Source organism: Aplosporella prunicola (assembly GCF_010093885.1).
Source record: "Aplosporella prunicola CBS 121167 unplaced genomic scaffold K452scaffold_5, whole genome shotgun sequence".
NCBI classification, from domain to species: Eukaryota; Fungi; Ascomycota; class Dothideomycetes; order Botryosphaeriales; family Aplosporellaceae; genus Aplosporella; species Aplosporella prunicola.
In genome coordinates, this window is record NW_022983533.1 from 377,575 (window position 1) to 392,424 (window position 14,850).

Here is a 14,850-nt window from a genome sequence, read left to right on the forward strand (position 1 = left end):
AAAAAAAAAGAAAAGAAAAGAAAAATGAAAAGGAGATCTGAAAGAATGAACGAGGGCGACTGACGCAGAGAGCGAAATTGGGAAAAAGCAAAAAATACGCTGGCATGCGCGGAGTTTCCGGGTCGGGTCGAGCAAGAGGAGGGGTTTCAGGGAACGACGATTGACCTACACGGCACATGGCATGGTTTATGGCATGGCTTATACGTAATGACCGGGACGCGCGAGGGGTCACCTACTTACCTACCCACCTCGCAGGGGTTTCGGTGGTGTAGAGGCGTTTTGAGTTTGCGGTTGCGTTGTTTGGGTTCGGGATTGGGTTTTCGCGAAGCAAGGCGTTTGGGATTGGGTTTGTGTTGGGTTGCGCGGCGTTGCTCTGTTTCTTCTTTTTCTTGCTGTCCGTTCTGGTTGTTTGTTCATGGAGGGTCTGGGTCGGCATGAAAGAGCGAGCGCGTGGGCGTCTATCTGGTCGTTGTTCCGCTTTTGGACGCGGATGCGCCGCTGGGTTTTGTGGTTGGTTCTTTTCTTGTCATCGTCGTCGTCGTCGGCGCATGAGTTTGCAGTCGGAAAGAGTAGTGGTGGTGGTGGTCGCGGTCGCGGTTGTGCTATACTGTAGTGCGTACGTCCTGTACGCATACACCTCCTCGTGAGAGGCAAATAAGAAAAAGGCACGAAATTGAAAAGTACTACACACAAACAAACAACCCAGTGCAGTCACGACAAGGCGCGGGTCTCACCTACATATAAGTATAAATATAAATTCGCGCGCGCGCGTGCCTCGGATGGCGTGCTTCGGGTGCGGATGGCGTGCCGCGTCGGCGCGTGCGCATGGCGTCGGGTGTGGCGGGCGGGGAGAGGGATTCGCGCTGGGATTGGTGCGCCCTGTGCGTCTGTTTATGTATGTAAGGAGGGCGTGGGCAGGGGATCCTGTTTTGGGTTTTGGGTTTTGTGGTGGTGGTGTGGTGTTGTGTGTGGTTGTGGGTTTGGTGGATGGATGGATGGGTTAGTGGACCGTGAGGGCGGGCTGTTACTGGCAGGCGCTGCGAGATTGATTAGGAAGAGCGGATCTGCGCTCGCTGTCGGTGACTCGGCGGAGTGCGCGGTAAGTAACTCTAGTGGTTGTGGCTTAGTTGCCGTTTGTGGTAAGGGGATTGGCGCGGAGTTTAGTTGGTCGATCGTTTTGTGTTGGGTTAAGGGTTTACTGAGGGCAGGTATAGGAGCTGTGGAGGATGTGGAGATGGGTGAGATGAGCTTTGGTTTTGTTGTCATGTGGTTATTGGTGGGTTGGGGTATGTATTTTGGGCTCTGGAGATTGTTGTTTAGTACGACTGCACTGCAACTGTCTGAGAGTGCCAGGGTCGGCCTGCAGCCACAAAGCTTACTTGGGGCGCTAGCTTTAACGACCTCGCTGTTACTACTCGTGCGTTTACTTCTTTGGTTATTGGTTTTTCTGCTTTAGGGGTTGGTTCTTTGTTGTGCCTGCTACAGACGACTGTCCGGTGGTTTATGGACTTGTTCGATGCTGGTGCCTACGCTCGCTCGTATGCTAAGGGTTTTGTTGTCGTCTTCGTTAGTTAGTAGCGGTGCAGTTATTAAAGAAGTTTTAGATGGTGCAATTTTAGTAGGTACTGCGGCGCTGGAGTAATCACTGGGGAAACAATTGCGTTAGTGTGGCTAACGTCAAGAGACTCACTGTCTAACGAGATAGCGAATGCTACAAGTAGTCCCTATAGAATACTCCTTGCCTAGCTACAAACCTCAGTCCTGGATATAAGCGAGGGGGTTCTAGAACGCACGTGTAAGACGAATTGTCTTGCCGGATTTTTTGTTTCTACTCCGTACATGCACCATTATCTCATTAGGTAGATGAAGCTCTTTTAAACGCGGATAGAGGGAAACTAAACGTAATTATATGTTTCTGAGCAGATTGTGGTTCTATGAGGAATAATTTACGCCCTTAAAGGCAGATCCGACGTCACTGATCCGAGATTGAACGGAATTGAGGCCTGAGGAAGAATCTGTGATATTTTTATGTGATTAAGAAAAGTCTGCTTTCTTCAGCCAATCTTCGGGGTGCTGTGTGAATAAGTCGTACGCGCGCGACTACTTCAACACCAGGCCAGGCCGCGGACGAAAATAGCCTTTGAAGCGCTTTGATTGGTTTAGACCGCGAAATTCATCGTGTTTGACGTGATTTCCCTCGTTTAAAAAGTGTTCGGGTTCACGATACTTCCGGAATGTCACCGGTCGGATAGGTGGCTCAGCGGTTACAGAATGGATGCCATTGGAAGTGTTGTTTCGCGTGCTGGGGTGGTTGTCGGAGAGCACGCATGCGGCGAAGCGGTTGCGGCGGAGCAGTCACCCCCCGGTAGCAGTCTCCCCCAGTTGATGACCTAAGGATGAGCACAGACTTGTTTCGTCTTGCACCTCCTTCATCAACAAGTTTGTAGATTTCTTCAGCTACAACGACATGTCGGCGATTATGATGTCCAAGCGCAAGCTTACCCTCGTGGTTGCCGCTTTTGTGGTCGTCTCTCTAATTTCCTTTAATTCTTCTTCTTCCTTTCAATTTCTGTACAGAGCTCTTCCGCCTGCGAATGTGGTCAACGACAACTCGCAAGCAGAGCTTTTGAAGCCATCTGAGCCTGACGATGGGAAATTCCACTGGAGTATGGCGCTCCAGCGATATCCCGTATCGTCTATGACCCCCATTCCCACGGGCAGGACAAAGATGCCCCGGATCCAGCACACGTTTAATGCCGAGAATGACAAGGCACGTGAGTTGCGACTGACCCGCCTGGCCGCCGTCAAGGACAACTTTACGCATGCGTGGAGCGGCTATAAGAAGTATGCATGGTTGAGCGACGAAGTGGCACCGATCTCCGGTGCTGCTCACAACTCGTTCGGAGGCTGGGCCGCAACACTTGTGGATTCACTCGGTAAGTGGCAGTGCTGTCTAGCAATCTTTTAATGAATGCTAATATTATTGTTAGATACTTTGTGGATTATGGGTCTCAAGGAAGAATTCGAAGAAGCTGTCCATGCGATCGATCAGATTGACTTCACTACGTGTGCTCTTGAAGACATCAACGTTTTCGAGACTACAATTCGTTACTTGGGTGGCTTTCTTGCTGCCTATGACTTGAGCCAAGGCAGGTATCCTTCACTTCTTCAGAAGGCGACTGAAATGGGTGACATGCTCTATGCCGCCTTTGATACGCCCAATCGTATGCCCATCACCAGATGGAACTTCAAAGCTGCAGCAGAGGGCGCTCCACAAGAAGCACCAGAGTCAGCCTTGGTTGCTGAAATTGGTTCTCTGACGCTGGAGTTTACACGTCTCTCGCAGCTCACCAACAATCCCCGTTACTACGATGCTATCCAGCGTATTATGGACGTTTTTGAGGTGCAGCAAAACGACACCAAACTTCCAGGGATGTGGCCCATTGCTGTCAATGCCAAAGACCTCGATTTCACTGATTACGGCGGATTTACTATTGGTGGTATGGCTGATAGTCTGTACGAATATTTCCCGAAGGTAAGTATGAACTTTCTTAACTTTCTTGTTATCAGGATGAGGCGATTGACTTAAAGCAGCAACATATGCTCCTTGGCGGGGCAACGGAGCAGAACAGGAGGCTCTTTGAAATTTCAGCAGCTGCTATGAAGAAGCATATGATCTACAGACCGATGACGCCTGGAAACCTCGACATTTTAATGCCTGGCGATATTTCATCAGACGGTCTACATATCCGTCTAGATCCCAGGAACCAACATCTGACCTGCTTTGCTGGCGGCATGTTTGCAATTGCGGGGAAGATATTCCAGAACAAGGAGGACGTAGATGTCGGCCGCAAGCTCACTGATGGTTGTCTCTGGGCATACGAAACGAATCCTCACGGCATCATGCCGGAAATCATGTACACGATTCCGTGTGAAGATGGCTCTGCCTGTCGGTGGAACGAACAGAAGTGGCTTGACGAGGTCATGCAAGCTTTCAAAGAACTCGGCGGCGATTCAAGAAAACTCGTCCAGGAGAAGCATCTGCAGAAGGGCATCTCTAGAGTGGCCGATACACGTTATATCCTCCGGTGAGTAAATTTTTGTTTAGCCACGGGCATTTACCCTTTACTCTGATGCTAACCCATACAGTCCCGAGGCCATCGAGTCGGTCTTCATCCTGTATCGCATCACTGGTGACCAACAATATTCAGAGCGAGCGTGGAGAATGTTTGAGAACATTGTCGCGAACACCAAAACCGACATCGCTCACGCGGGCCTCGACGACTGCATAACCCCAAACCCGCCCAAATCTGACCGGATGGAGTCGTTTTGGCTCGCCGAAACGCTCAAGTACTTCTACCTGATCTTTTCGGATCCCAGCCTCGTCAGTCTCGACGAATACGTTTTGAACACGGAGGCACATCCGTTGAAGCGGCCGACGTGAAATAGAATTCTAGCAAGTCTGGGTTTTTCTTTTTAAGTAATGAGTAAAAGTTTGTGGTACTGGAAGGATGCGTTTTAGCTTTTTTCTTTGAGAACGATAGCTCGCTTCACGTCATGCCGGTACAATAACATGAGAGTACTCTGAGCAAGTTGTTAAAGACCATAAAAACATGGCAAGAATCGTATACAGAACACCATCTGATTTACATCTCCATCACTGAAACAGAAATTCCACAAACCCAGAACCAACCATCATCGCCTACCTCACAACATAGTGCAGCAACAAACCACAAGCGCCAACCCACAAAGCGACGTCCACACCCCACGTCACGTTACACAGCCCGCCCCCACGCCCACAAAAATTCCCTCTTTCGACCCCTCCTGCATCACCAATCCAGCCCCAACATCCTCCACAAAACACAACACTCTCCCACCCATTCCCTCTCCCACCCCCAAGCCCAAGCCCAAGCCCAAACCGCAAGCCCAAACCACATCCGCCTAGCGCGTCAGCACGACGAAACCAAGCTCGAACGTCAAAGGCTTGCCAGATCGCGATCAGGGCCCTAGCGCCGGGCGCGCTAAGCCCGTGCCTGGGGGGGCCTGGGCGCTTGCTCGTACGAGTACGAGTAGCTCTAGCTCTAGCTCGGTCAGGCGTTGCGGATCGCGGTCTGGGCGGGCTGGGCTGTGTGGTGGGGTGGGGCGGGGTGTATTGAGGGGGAGTACTGCTGCTGCTGTGAGGGAGTACGGGTAGGCGTTGTGCGTGGATGGGGGCGGGTGTGGCTGTTAGGGATTGTTTCCTGGTCTGCATTTCGTCTTTTTCTGGTTGGGAACGTGTGCGAAAGACAGGATAGGATGATGATGGTGATGATGAGGCTTGATTCGCTGCTTGAGTTGAGGACTAGGTATGGCGCCATGTGCAAAGAAAGAAAGGTAGGTGTACGACCAGCCATTCCCCTACCAGTACCAACAACAACAGAAGCAAACATTCCAAGCCCGCAAGCCGTTCCCAAAAGACCCTTCCACCCAAATTCAATCAGCGCACGCAACACAAAGCGGCCATTCGTGTCCACGATCATACATAGGTTTGATATCTTGCTTGCCAGGCTGCTGGCTGGCTCTGCCTGCCTGCTTGCTTTCAGTAGCTACCACCGTAGGAGTAAGTGCCTGGCTGCCTTCGTAGGTAGAGCACCTAGTTCCCTCCTCGTGCCTTGTGCCTCCTCGTTCCCGCTCCCGGCACGGACGCATGAAATTTTCCCGTTCATTCCGGCCATCTGCCCGCCTGCTCGCCCGTCCGTCCGCCCGTCCGTTCATCGGTAGGTCCATCCATCAGAAACGCCTCAACACCAGGCCGTGGTAAGGTGGGCAAGCACGAAGGAGGAGGGTAAGCATGCACCGTCGTGCAGCTGCCCTGTCGAGCGGAGGCAGCAGCGGCAGCAACCCGTGCACACACAAGCCGTACTCGCACAACAAACGCAGCACCACCGCTTTCCCGCCCCGCCCACATACCCATGGCTGATTTAAGCCCACCAAGACCCCGTCCCGCTAAGCCCCAGTCCGCACGTAAAAACACCAAGCCCTAAACCCGACAAATACGAACCGCGCCAAACGGAGTTTTCAAAAAACGCTTTTTTTGCCCCAGAAGCGGCAGCACTGGAAGATGAAGAAAAAAAAAGAAGAAGTAGAAATGAGTCGGGAAAAGTGCGCGCAAATTGTAGCATCAGCGCCGCCGCGCTCACCTGAACGCCACGGCCTTGACAGGGCTGCCGCGCTCGCTTGGCGCCGGCTCCATCCCGCTGCTTTGCATGATGGCTGCGCTGGGCGGGAAGCCGCCTTGCCACGGCGTGGCGTGCATGGGGGTCCAGTAGCCGCCCTCGGGCCAGTTGCCAGATGGCATGCGGTGCTGCGGCGTGGGAGGGACAAAGTGCGGCGGGTATTGCTGTTGCTGTTGCTGCTGGTTCTGAGGGAATTGCTGCGGGTGGTCGTGGGCGTATTTGTTGCGGAAGATGGAGAAGGCGAAGTTGGACATGGCAATGCAGCCGAAGATGATTACGAGGGAGAAGGCCTAAAGGGAGGAATGGTTAGTTTATGTTGTATTACGTGCATTGGAGGATGAGAGGCGCAAATGATTTGGGTAGCCATGAAATAAAGACAGAAGCAAACTTACCATAGCCTTATAGCTAATAGGTTCAATGAAGGAATTGAAGATCTGCGCAAATGTATGCGCGCTGACCCTCGCGCGGCCCACAGCCTTCGGATCCTTCGACATGCACTTCTCCCAGTTTGTGCAGACAACTTCGAGCGCCGGCATCCTCGTACCGGGATCGCACTGGTTTTCGCGGTAATTCTGCGCGCAGACCGCCATCTCAGCCAGCGTTTCCGCAATGGCGCGCTCCGACTCGATATCGACATCTCCCTTGATAGCTGTCCAGAAGGTGTATACGGCGTAAATGATGACAAAGACGACGAAGAAATTGAGCAGCAGTTGCGCATAGTACGAAAGGATGTGGGGAAGAGCCGGATGCGTTTCGATGTACGAGAAGATGGCCGCGACGATGCTGCTTTTTGCCTCTTGTGCCTTCTGTTTGACCTTGTCTTTCGTGCTCTTCTCTCCCTCTTCGTCCGAATCTTCTGCGTCTTCGTCTCTGCTGTTACGTGTTCGCCGCGCGCCAGGAGTACGTCGCGAGCGCTCTCTCCGCTTTATGATACGCCGCTCCGCCTTGTCCGTATACGGCTCCCGCACTTTTACCAATTCTTTACCGTCGCGATCTTTGCCTGGGCTTCCTAGCCCGCGTACAGCGCTCATAAACCAGCTATCTCTCCTCTTGGGACTCTTGGTGGGGCTGGTGCTGCGTCCGGCCATAAAGTTGATGGTGCGCCTAATGCCCATGTTGTTGTCGGGCGTGGCTTCGCTGTCGGCTTCGACGGCGGGCGTGTCAGGTGTTTCGCCGCCGGAGCTGTTAAAGTCTAGGTCGAACTTGCGCGGAGTAGTGAATTTGGGGTCTTTCATATGCGACTTGTCGGGGCTGCGCTGAGGTGGTGCGCCAAAGGCTGAGGGCGTTTGCGAAAAGTAAAAGGGCTGGGAGGCGGGGGGACGGAGGCTGGGCGTCTGTGGTTTCGACGACGGCGTGTCCAGGAAGTTGTGAGTGCCTTAGCAACGTCAGCATGGCGCCTCCCACGGCCCAGAGGCCCAAGCGCAACTTACGTTTCTTCGCTGTACTTTGCGCGTTGCGACTCGCCGTGATGAACGGGCTGGTCTCGTCGACAGGACCGGTGCCGTTGCTGTACTCGTAGTCCATGGGCGTGTGCCCAGATCGCCTGTCCATGGTGCAGAACTGGGGGTGATTGGGGCGGAAGCGAGCGTGCAGCGGTGGTGGAGCGTCGGTCGAGCAAGAGAAGCTCTGGAAACCGTATGTTTCCTTGTAAACATTAAGGTAACATGGACCTCCCGGCAAAAGCTCGGGCCTGGCCTGACGTGGGAAGCAGGGAAGACGGCCCAGTTGCGTCAATACATCACGTGTCAAACTGTTGGGATTTCGGTATTGAGACAGTCGGAAATCAATTGCTTTGCAGAAACGTTTGTATCATGACAGAAGAGCATGGAACCTCCCTCCCCAAGAGCATGCATCCGTCTATGCATCTTCTAAAACTCAAAAACCCCGTCAAACGCCAATACGTACAGCATTACAAACATTCATCTTCGTTCATTTTCCTTGTTTTCCTCTTTCCTCGTCCCCTTGCTCCCATCTAGGCGGCCTTGGCCACCTCGGGCTTCTCCTCGTACTTGTCCCAGTTGGCCAGGATGTTGCCAATCTTGGGCGAGTTGGTCAGACGGTACACGTCCTCAAAGTACTCCTTGGTAATCTCGAAAGGCCTGGCAGTCACGTTGGGAATGTACTTCCCAATGAGCTTGCTAGGGTCGATGCTGGTCTTGTGGATCTTCTTGAGCAGGAAGCTACGGAACGGCTTGACACCGCTGCGCAAGAAGGTCGAGTGGAAGGGCACGTCAATGCCCTTGAGGGGAATCGTGGCGAAGCCACGCTGCAGCTCGAGCGGCTTGGGCCTGGCCTCGGTCTGCTGCGCACAACCCTTGATGATCTCCACCAGGTGCGCCTTGACGTCCTCGAGGCTCATGCTCTGCATCAGCGCCTGGATGTCGATCTTCTGCGCCTTGAGGTAGTTGAGCACGTTGCCGAGGCAGTCGAGCGCGCGCAGGTCACCAGCAGCAACGTACTGCATGTTGGCGATGTTGTAGTTGACAATCTCCAGAAGCCAACCAGTCTCCTGGGAAATGTTCTCCACAACGTACTGCAGAGCCTGCTCGTTGAAGGTCTTGGAGATACGAGAGGGGTTGACGGCGCACATGCTGTAGTTGGAACGGCCGTGCTCGTCACGCTCGACAGCGACCTGCATGGTCAAGCCGCGGTAGAACACGACCGAGACGAGAGACTCAATCGGCATGACCTCGGCCAGCGCAGCAAGGGCAGAGTATTCACCAAGCGAGTGACCGGCAAAGCTGCTGTCGCGCTGAACAAGGCCCTTGGCGCGCATGTCCTCGAAGGAAGCCTTCTCCATCAAGGTCAAGGCAGGCTGAGTGAACTGAGTGGCAGACAGCAGACCGGTGGGCGAGCGGTAGGTGTAGGAGGTGGTGGTCTCATCAATCTCCTTGAAGATCTTCTCCGACTTAACGGTGCCATCGGAGGAGACAGTCTCGAAGGTCATGGACATGTAGTTCTGGCGGATGGCCTTACCACGAGGACCACCAAAGTGGATGGTGAGCTCCTTGGGGTTGTTCCTGACAATGTTGGTGATGGCAAAGCCGTAGTTGTCCAAGAAGTGCTTGTCGGCACGGTCCCAGACCTCCTGAGCCACAGGGGAGCTGGCGTACAGGTCCATACCCATACCCTGCTCCTGCGAGCCCTGACCAGTGAACACGTAAGAAGTAGTCGGCTGCTCAACCTCGGCCTCACCAAGGAGGACCTTGTCCTCGGTCTCCTTGTTGGAGGCCTCAACCTTGATGATCTTGCGACCAGAGACCATACCAACGTGCTGGAGCTTGACATCGATCATGTCATCAGGCAGGACCATACCAACAAGAGAAGCGTGGAAGCTGCGGACACGGCCGACGTTGTTCTCAGCAGCCCAAGTCTCAACCAGGCTACGAACAGCGGCACTGGAGTACATGCCGTGCGTGATGGTGCCGGGCAAGTTCGCGAACTTGGAGAATACGCGGGACACGTGAATGGGGTTGTAGTCGCCAGACACGCGAGCGTAGGTCTCGTTGGAGGCAGGAGCCTTGAGCGAGAGAGGAGCCTTGCCGTGAAGGTTGATCGCGTTCTCAAACAAGACGGGCTGGTCAACCTTGGTACCATTGCGCTCAAGGTAGTCGACAACAGGGTTGCCGTGGGAGGTACCCGCCTCGTACTCGACGGAGGCGATCTGAATGATCTCCTTGGTAGGCAACTCCAGGAGGACCTCACCAACAGTCTCAACAGAGCTGAAGACGGTCTTGTTCTTGTAGCGAACCAAGCTCTGCAGCTTGAAGGTAAGGGTCTTGTTGAGAAGCTCAGTCTCAGGGTCCTCAAGCTTGAACCACTCCTTGGAACGGAGGATAGCAACGTCCTTAGTGGTAGCCAAGTGGAGGTTGAAGGGGATCTCAGTCTTCCTCTGGAAGGTGTTCTCGTAGTCCTCGTACGCGCCACGGTACAGGAACTGGCTAGTGACCTCCATGATGGGCTTGCCATCGCGAGTGATGGTGCCACAAACCTCAACCATCTTGCCAGAGTCCTGGTTGATGACAGCGTTGATCTGGGCAGTGGTGTCCAGGACATCACCCTTCTTGAGAGGCTCAGCACCAGGAATCATCCTGAAACCGTTGGACAAGTGAACAAGCTTCAGGAGGTCACCATCGATAGCCCTAGGGAAAATGGGCTTGGTGATAGCCTTCCAGCCAACGACAATGGCAAAGTCCATAGGCGCGTAAACGATCTTGCCGGGCCTGTCCACGAAAGCCTCGCCGGTGTTGCCAACAGCATGGACGAAGTCGTTGATGGCCTCGCTGGTGACGGTAGCCCTGCCACCCTCGAAGGTTGAAGTGACAGAGGCATCGAAGGGGCAAGCCTCGTCACCGAACCAGATCTTGTAGTAGAAGTCCTTGATCCTGTCGTTGCGAGCCTCCATGACTTCACGGATTGGCGCGTAACCAGCCTCGGGGTGGTAGGTGAACTTGAGAGGAAGGGCAACCGGCTGCTGGAGGGCAGTGCGCTCTTCGATCATGTTGACGAAGATCTCGTTGCCGTTCTGGAGGCTGATCTCAAGAGTCTTGATGTGCTTGCCACCAGTGGAGGGCTCCTTGATAGTGATGATAGTGTTGGCAGCATCGTTGGGGTTGGTGATTTCAACCATCATGCCCAGGGTAGGAGTGAAGATCCTTTGCATGGGGTTGGTCTGGAAGCGCTGACCCTGAACGAAGACGTCCGCCGTGAAGAAAGCGTGTCTCCAAGAGTAGGACTTGCCAGCAAGGAGCTGCATCCAGGAGGTGACGTCGGGAAGAGTGGCGTTGGGCGCAGACGAAAGTCTGTAGATGACCTTGTCCTGAACCTCAGAAACGGTCAAGCCCTCAACCTCGACAACATCCTCGTGAGCACCAAGCAGCTTGGTGCCGAAGTACTCAATCGCGGGGATGGCGGACTCGTCACCACCGTAGAGATCCTGGGTGAGCATCTTGATGTGGCCGTTATGGATGCCATCGAGGATGTCCTTGACGGGCTCATCGACAATGGTGGAGTACTTGACGGCCATAGGACCCTGCAGGATACAAACTCTGCCAACATCCTGGTCAACAACTGCCTCAAGGTCCTCAGACTGCCACAGGGAGTCCTTCTTGAAGTAGAACTCGAAGTTGTCATCGAGAGAAGGAACGAAGGGCACAGGCTTCTGAGCAATTCTCTGGCAGAGCAAAAGGAAGTGCTGAACATCCTGAGCGCTGATGAGCTGCGTGTCGGCCAAGGGGTACTCCTTCAGGAGAGCATCAACAAGCTCGAATGGCTTCTCAAGCTCGGCGTAGCTCTGGACGAAGGAAGGCTTGCCGCTCTCGGTCGCGAAACGCTCCTCAACGCGGCGGATGAAGTCACCGGTCAGACGGAGCAAGCTGGGGTCGATCCAGCGAGACTCGTGCTTGACATACATCAACTCCACCATACGGCGGACAACCTCGCCATAGGTCATGTCCTCGAGGTCAACAGACTCGCCGGCAGAGTTGCGGCCGAACCAGACCTTCTGGAAGTCGTTGTTGAGCTTCTTGATGATGTACTCGCGGTGCTTCTTGAGCTCCGGGATACGCTTAGCCTTGTCGAGAGAGAAAATCTTCTGGTCCATCTCGGCCCAGAACAAAACACCACGAGTGGCAAGCTTGTGGATCGGCTCGCCCATCTCGGAGCGGACGGTGATGACACCTCCAGCGGCGCCCTTGTAGGTCTTCTCCCAATCGCTGTCGTCGAGGCCAGGCGCATCGCAGATGGCCTTCTTGGCAGCCGGCGAAGTGTGGGCCTCCTTGGAAACCATGACACGGGAACCGAAAAGAACACCGTCGAAAGGCATGGGAGGGAAGCCGAACTTCCTGGACCACTCACCAGACAGGTAAGGGTAAGTGTCCTCAGCACCACCGAAACCAGAGCCGGCAATGAGTACGAGGTTGTCGCACTTGCGGATCCTACCATACATCTGGAGAATGGGCTGGTGGAAGTCCTCGAAAGAGTGGTGGCCACCGCCACGGCCGCCGGTCCACTGAAGCATGACAGGGAAGGTAGGGTTGGCCTTGGCAATGTTGATGACCTGCTGGATAGCCTCCATCGATCCAGGCTTGAAGCCAATGTGCTTGATGCCCAGGGTCTCAATGTACTCGTTGGCAACCTCAATGGACGGAACACCAGCACCGATGGTAAGACCCTCAATAGGGACACCCTCAGCACGCAGACGTGCGATCAAGGGAATCTGCCATTGCATGGCACGGGGGTTGACGTAGATGAGGTTGATAGTGATACCGCGACCGGCAGGAATGGCCTTTTCGATCTTGGAGATCGCATCCGCCATCATACCGTCGAAGAAGTATCCGCCACCGGCCAACTCAATCTCGTAACCAGCGTTCATCGTAGCAGCAACAAAGTCCCAGGGGACCGTGCAAGGAGTCATACCAGCAACCATGACAGGAGGAAGACCCAGAAGTCTGCTCATCTTCGTGTCAACGAAGGTCTGACCCGCAGAAGTCTTGACAAGCTTGGGACCGTGCTCCTTGACCCAGTCAACAGCGTACTTGACGGCATGCTCGGCATCCCTGTCAAAGAGCTCAGGCTTGTAGCCGACCTCGGTGTTTGAGGAATCCATAGTGCCAGCCAGGATCACGCGAACACCGGTACCCTCTTTGTTGCGGTTCGTGAGAACACCGAGACCGGAAATGCCACCAGGGCCAAAGTCAAGAATGTGAGTGGCATTAGGGAAGACCGTCGCAACCTCCCAATTGACAGGGTCCTGAGTGATCATGCGGATGAGGGCAGGGACAATGTTGTCAGCCTTGTCCTCCCGAATGTCCTTGCCAGTGTTCGTGTCGAACATCGGAATCTCGAGGCTTTCGCTAGAGATCACAACATCCTTCAGGTCCTCGTCAAGGTGGGTGGTCGCATCCTTCAGGTAGGGGCTGTGGAAAGGCGCAGTGATGGGCAAGAAACGGTTCACAAAGCGAATCTTGCGGTCAGTGAAGGGAATGCGAGTCTGGTCGAGGCCAGTGGGGGCCTTGCCCTTCCTCAGACGAAGGTTGAGACCGTAGAGAGAGATGGGGGGACCGGTAACAACAAAGTTGCGGGCACTGTTGACGAGAGAAATGGCAATGTGCTGGTCCTCGGGCAGATGCTGGTTGGTGGCATCAATGTGGTCCTGGACAGCCTTCCGCGAAAGATCACGGATGGAAAGCATGGGCGTAGGGGCGCCCTCGCCGTTGTCAATAGAGTCCTGGAGGACATTGGGGGCGATGGACGTCCTCGGGTATGCCTGCTGGCTGCGCGAACCAATCCAGAATAGGATGGTAAGCGCATCGCGAGATGCCTTGTCGAAGGTCTCCCAGTTCTTCGACGCAGCAATCGCTGCCGCGGTCACGACACCCTGCGAGTGACCAGTGGTACCGCTGAAGTAGTTCCTCACGTGGCCAGGGTGGCTTCCCAGGACCCTGCAGGTCACGACGTAGTGTGCAAGCTGCGTCAGACCAATCAAAGGCAGAGAAACCGGCGCAGAGACGAGGTAGTCAGTGTCCGGCTGCGAGTCGCGGTTGTTCAGCCACCTCATGACATCCAGACCCTTGGCGTACTGCTTCTCGGCACGCGCATCGCGCGAGAGCGTCTGCAGATGCGAGGCAGCTGCGTTGACGAAGTCCTCGACAAAAGCGGGGTAGGTGTTGTAGACCTCGCGCAGCTCCTCGAAGTACTCCTCAATGTTACCCTGACCACCGAAAACAGGGTAAATGTGAGCGTTCCCATCAGCGGCCTCGCGGAACAGCGCCGACTCGTGGTGCTTGATGGGCCTGTCAACGGCCGCACGAGCAGCGTAGTATGCGCTGACCGTGGCCAGCTTCTTCGACTCGATGCCGGGCAACGAAGCAGCCACGGCGTGGACCTCGTTACCCCGGAGGAAAGCCCGCTCGAACTCGTTCAAGACGAGCTTGAGGACCTCCTCGAAGGATCCGGGGTCATCGCCCTCCTCGACCTCGCGGGCAATGAAGCCGAGGTACCGTGCGACCAATTCACACGCGGAGGACGGCTCGTCATCCTGCGCAAGCTCCTCGGTGGGCTCTGGCAGTGTAGAAAGGAAGGTGTCTTTCAATTGCGAGGCATTGAAGTGGAGCGCGGTCGGGATGAGGAAGGTGTGCTCCAACGAGCCGTGAGAGAGGATGAGGGGACGGAGATGCGCCTGAGAGCGAGGCGTCGAGACGCCAGTCTGGGGACCGGAGCCGTACATTTTTTGGGGGAGGTGGTGGGATGGAGGAGACGGAGAATTAGAAAGTACTGCGCGCTGCGAGGAAAGATGGGAGGTCAGTCAACGCGCTCGCCGAAGAGGGCCCAGAAGCTGCAGCTAGGCTAATTTTTCTGCTGAAGCCTCGGGAATTGGCCACGCATCTGACGGCGGGCGGGAGGATGCACTCACTCAACTCGCTAATAGACAAGGCGCAAGGGACTTTGTGTGGACTGCGGCGGCGGTGGCAGCAGCTCCCTCGGGCACAGCACAGAGGAAAAGGTGTGCGCGTGTGGGTATATGGTAGTGGCGGGCACGCACGGGAGGGAGGGAAAAAACAGGAAAGGCGGAGGAAGGGAAGAGGGCAATTGGGAAGAAGTGCGGAGGCGTGGGCTGATGAGCAGCAAAGCTCTT

At 54.8% G+C, this 14,850-nt stretch overlaps 4 protein-coding genes across 4 annotated transcripts; 2 read left to right on the forward strand and 2 right to left on the reverse strand.

The window, feature by feature from the left end:
* The first annotated feature begins 742 nt into the window (after nt 1–742).
* On the forward strand, nt 743–1,619 carry K452DRAFT_133013 (uncharacterized protein). The gene has a single exon (XM_033535305.1). It carries the CDS (start codon nt 800–802, stop codon nt 1,454–1,456), a length of 657 nt encoding a protein of 218 aa, XP_033400687.1. The 5' UTR covers nt 743–799; the 3' UTR covers nt 1,457–1,619.
* An 861-nt stretch (nt 1,620–2,480) lies between these two features.
* Nucleotides 2,481–4,444, forward strand: K452DRAFT_265478 (glycoside hydrolase family 47 protein; the record flags this gene model as incomplete). Its single annotated transcript, XM_033538749.1, has 4 exons — nt 2,481–2,936; nt 2,991–3,535; nt 3,595–4,088; nt 4,150–4,444. Coding segments are annotated over 4 exons (1,790 nt in total), but the record flags the coding sequence as incomplete, so codon positions are not given.
* Nucleotides 4,445–6,175: 1,731 nt separating this feature from the next.
* K452DRAFT_305927 (uncharacterized protein) lies at nt 6,176–7,766 on the reverse strand (the record flags this gene model as incomplete). Its single annotated transcript, XM_033542940.1, has 3 exons — nt 6,176–6,505; nt 6,608–7,590; nt 7,646–7,766. The coding sequence occupies 3 exons, from the start codon at nt 7,764–7,766 to the stop codon at nt 6,176–6,178; spliced, it is 1,434 nt and encodes a 477-aa protein (XP_033400689.1).
* Nucleotides 7,767–8,068: 302 nt separating this feature from the next.
* Nucleotides 8,069–14,698, reverse strand: K452DRAFT_316116 (uncharacterized protein). Its single transcript, XM_033543928.1, has 2 exons — nt 14,629–14,698; nt 8,069–14,496 (listed from the first exon to the last, which is right to left on the reverse strand). Exon 2 carries the CDS (start codon nt 14,440–14,442, stop codon nt 8,188–8,190), a length of 6,255 nt encoding a protein of 2,084 aa, XP_033400690.1. The 5' UTR covers nt 14,443–14,496; nt 14,629–14,698; the 3' UTR covers nt 8,069–8,187.
* Nucleotides 14,699–14,850: the final 152 nt, after the last annotated feature.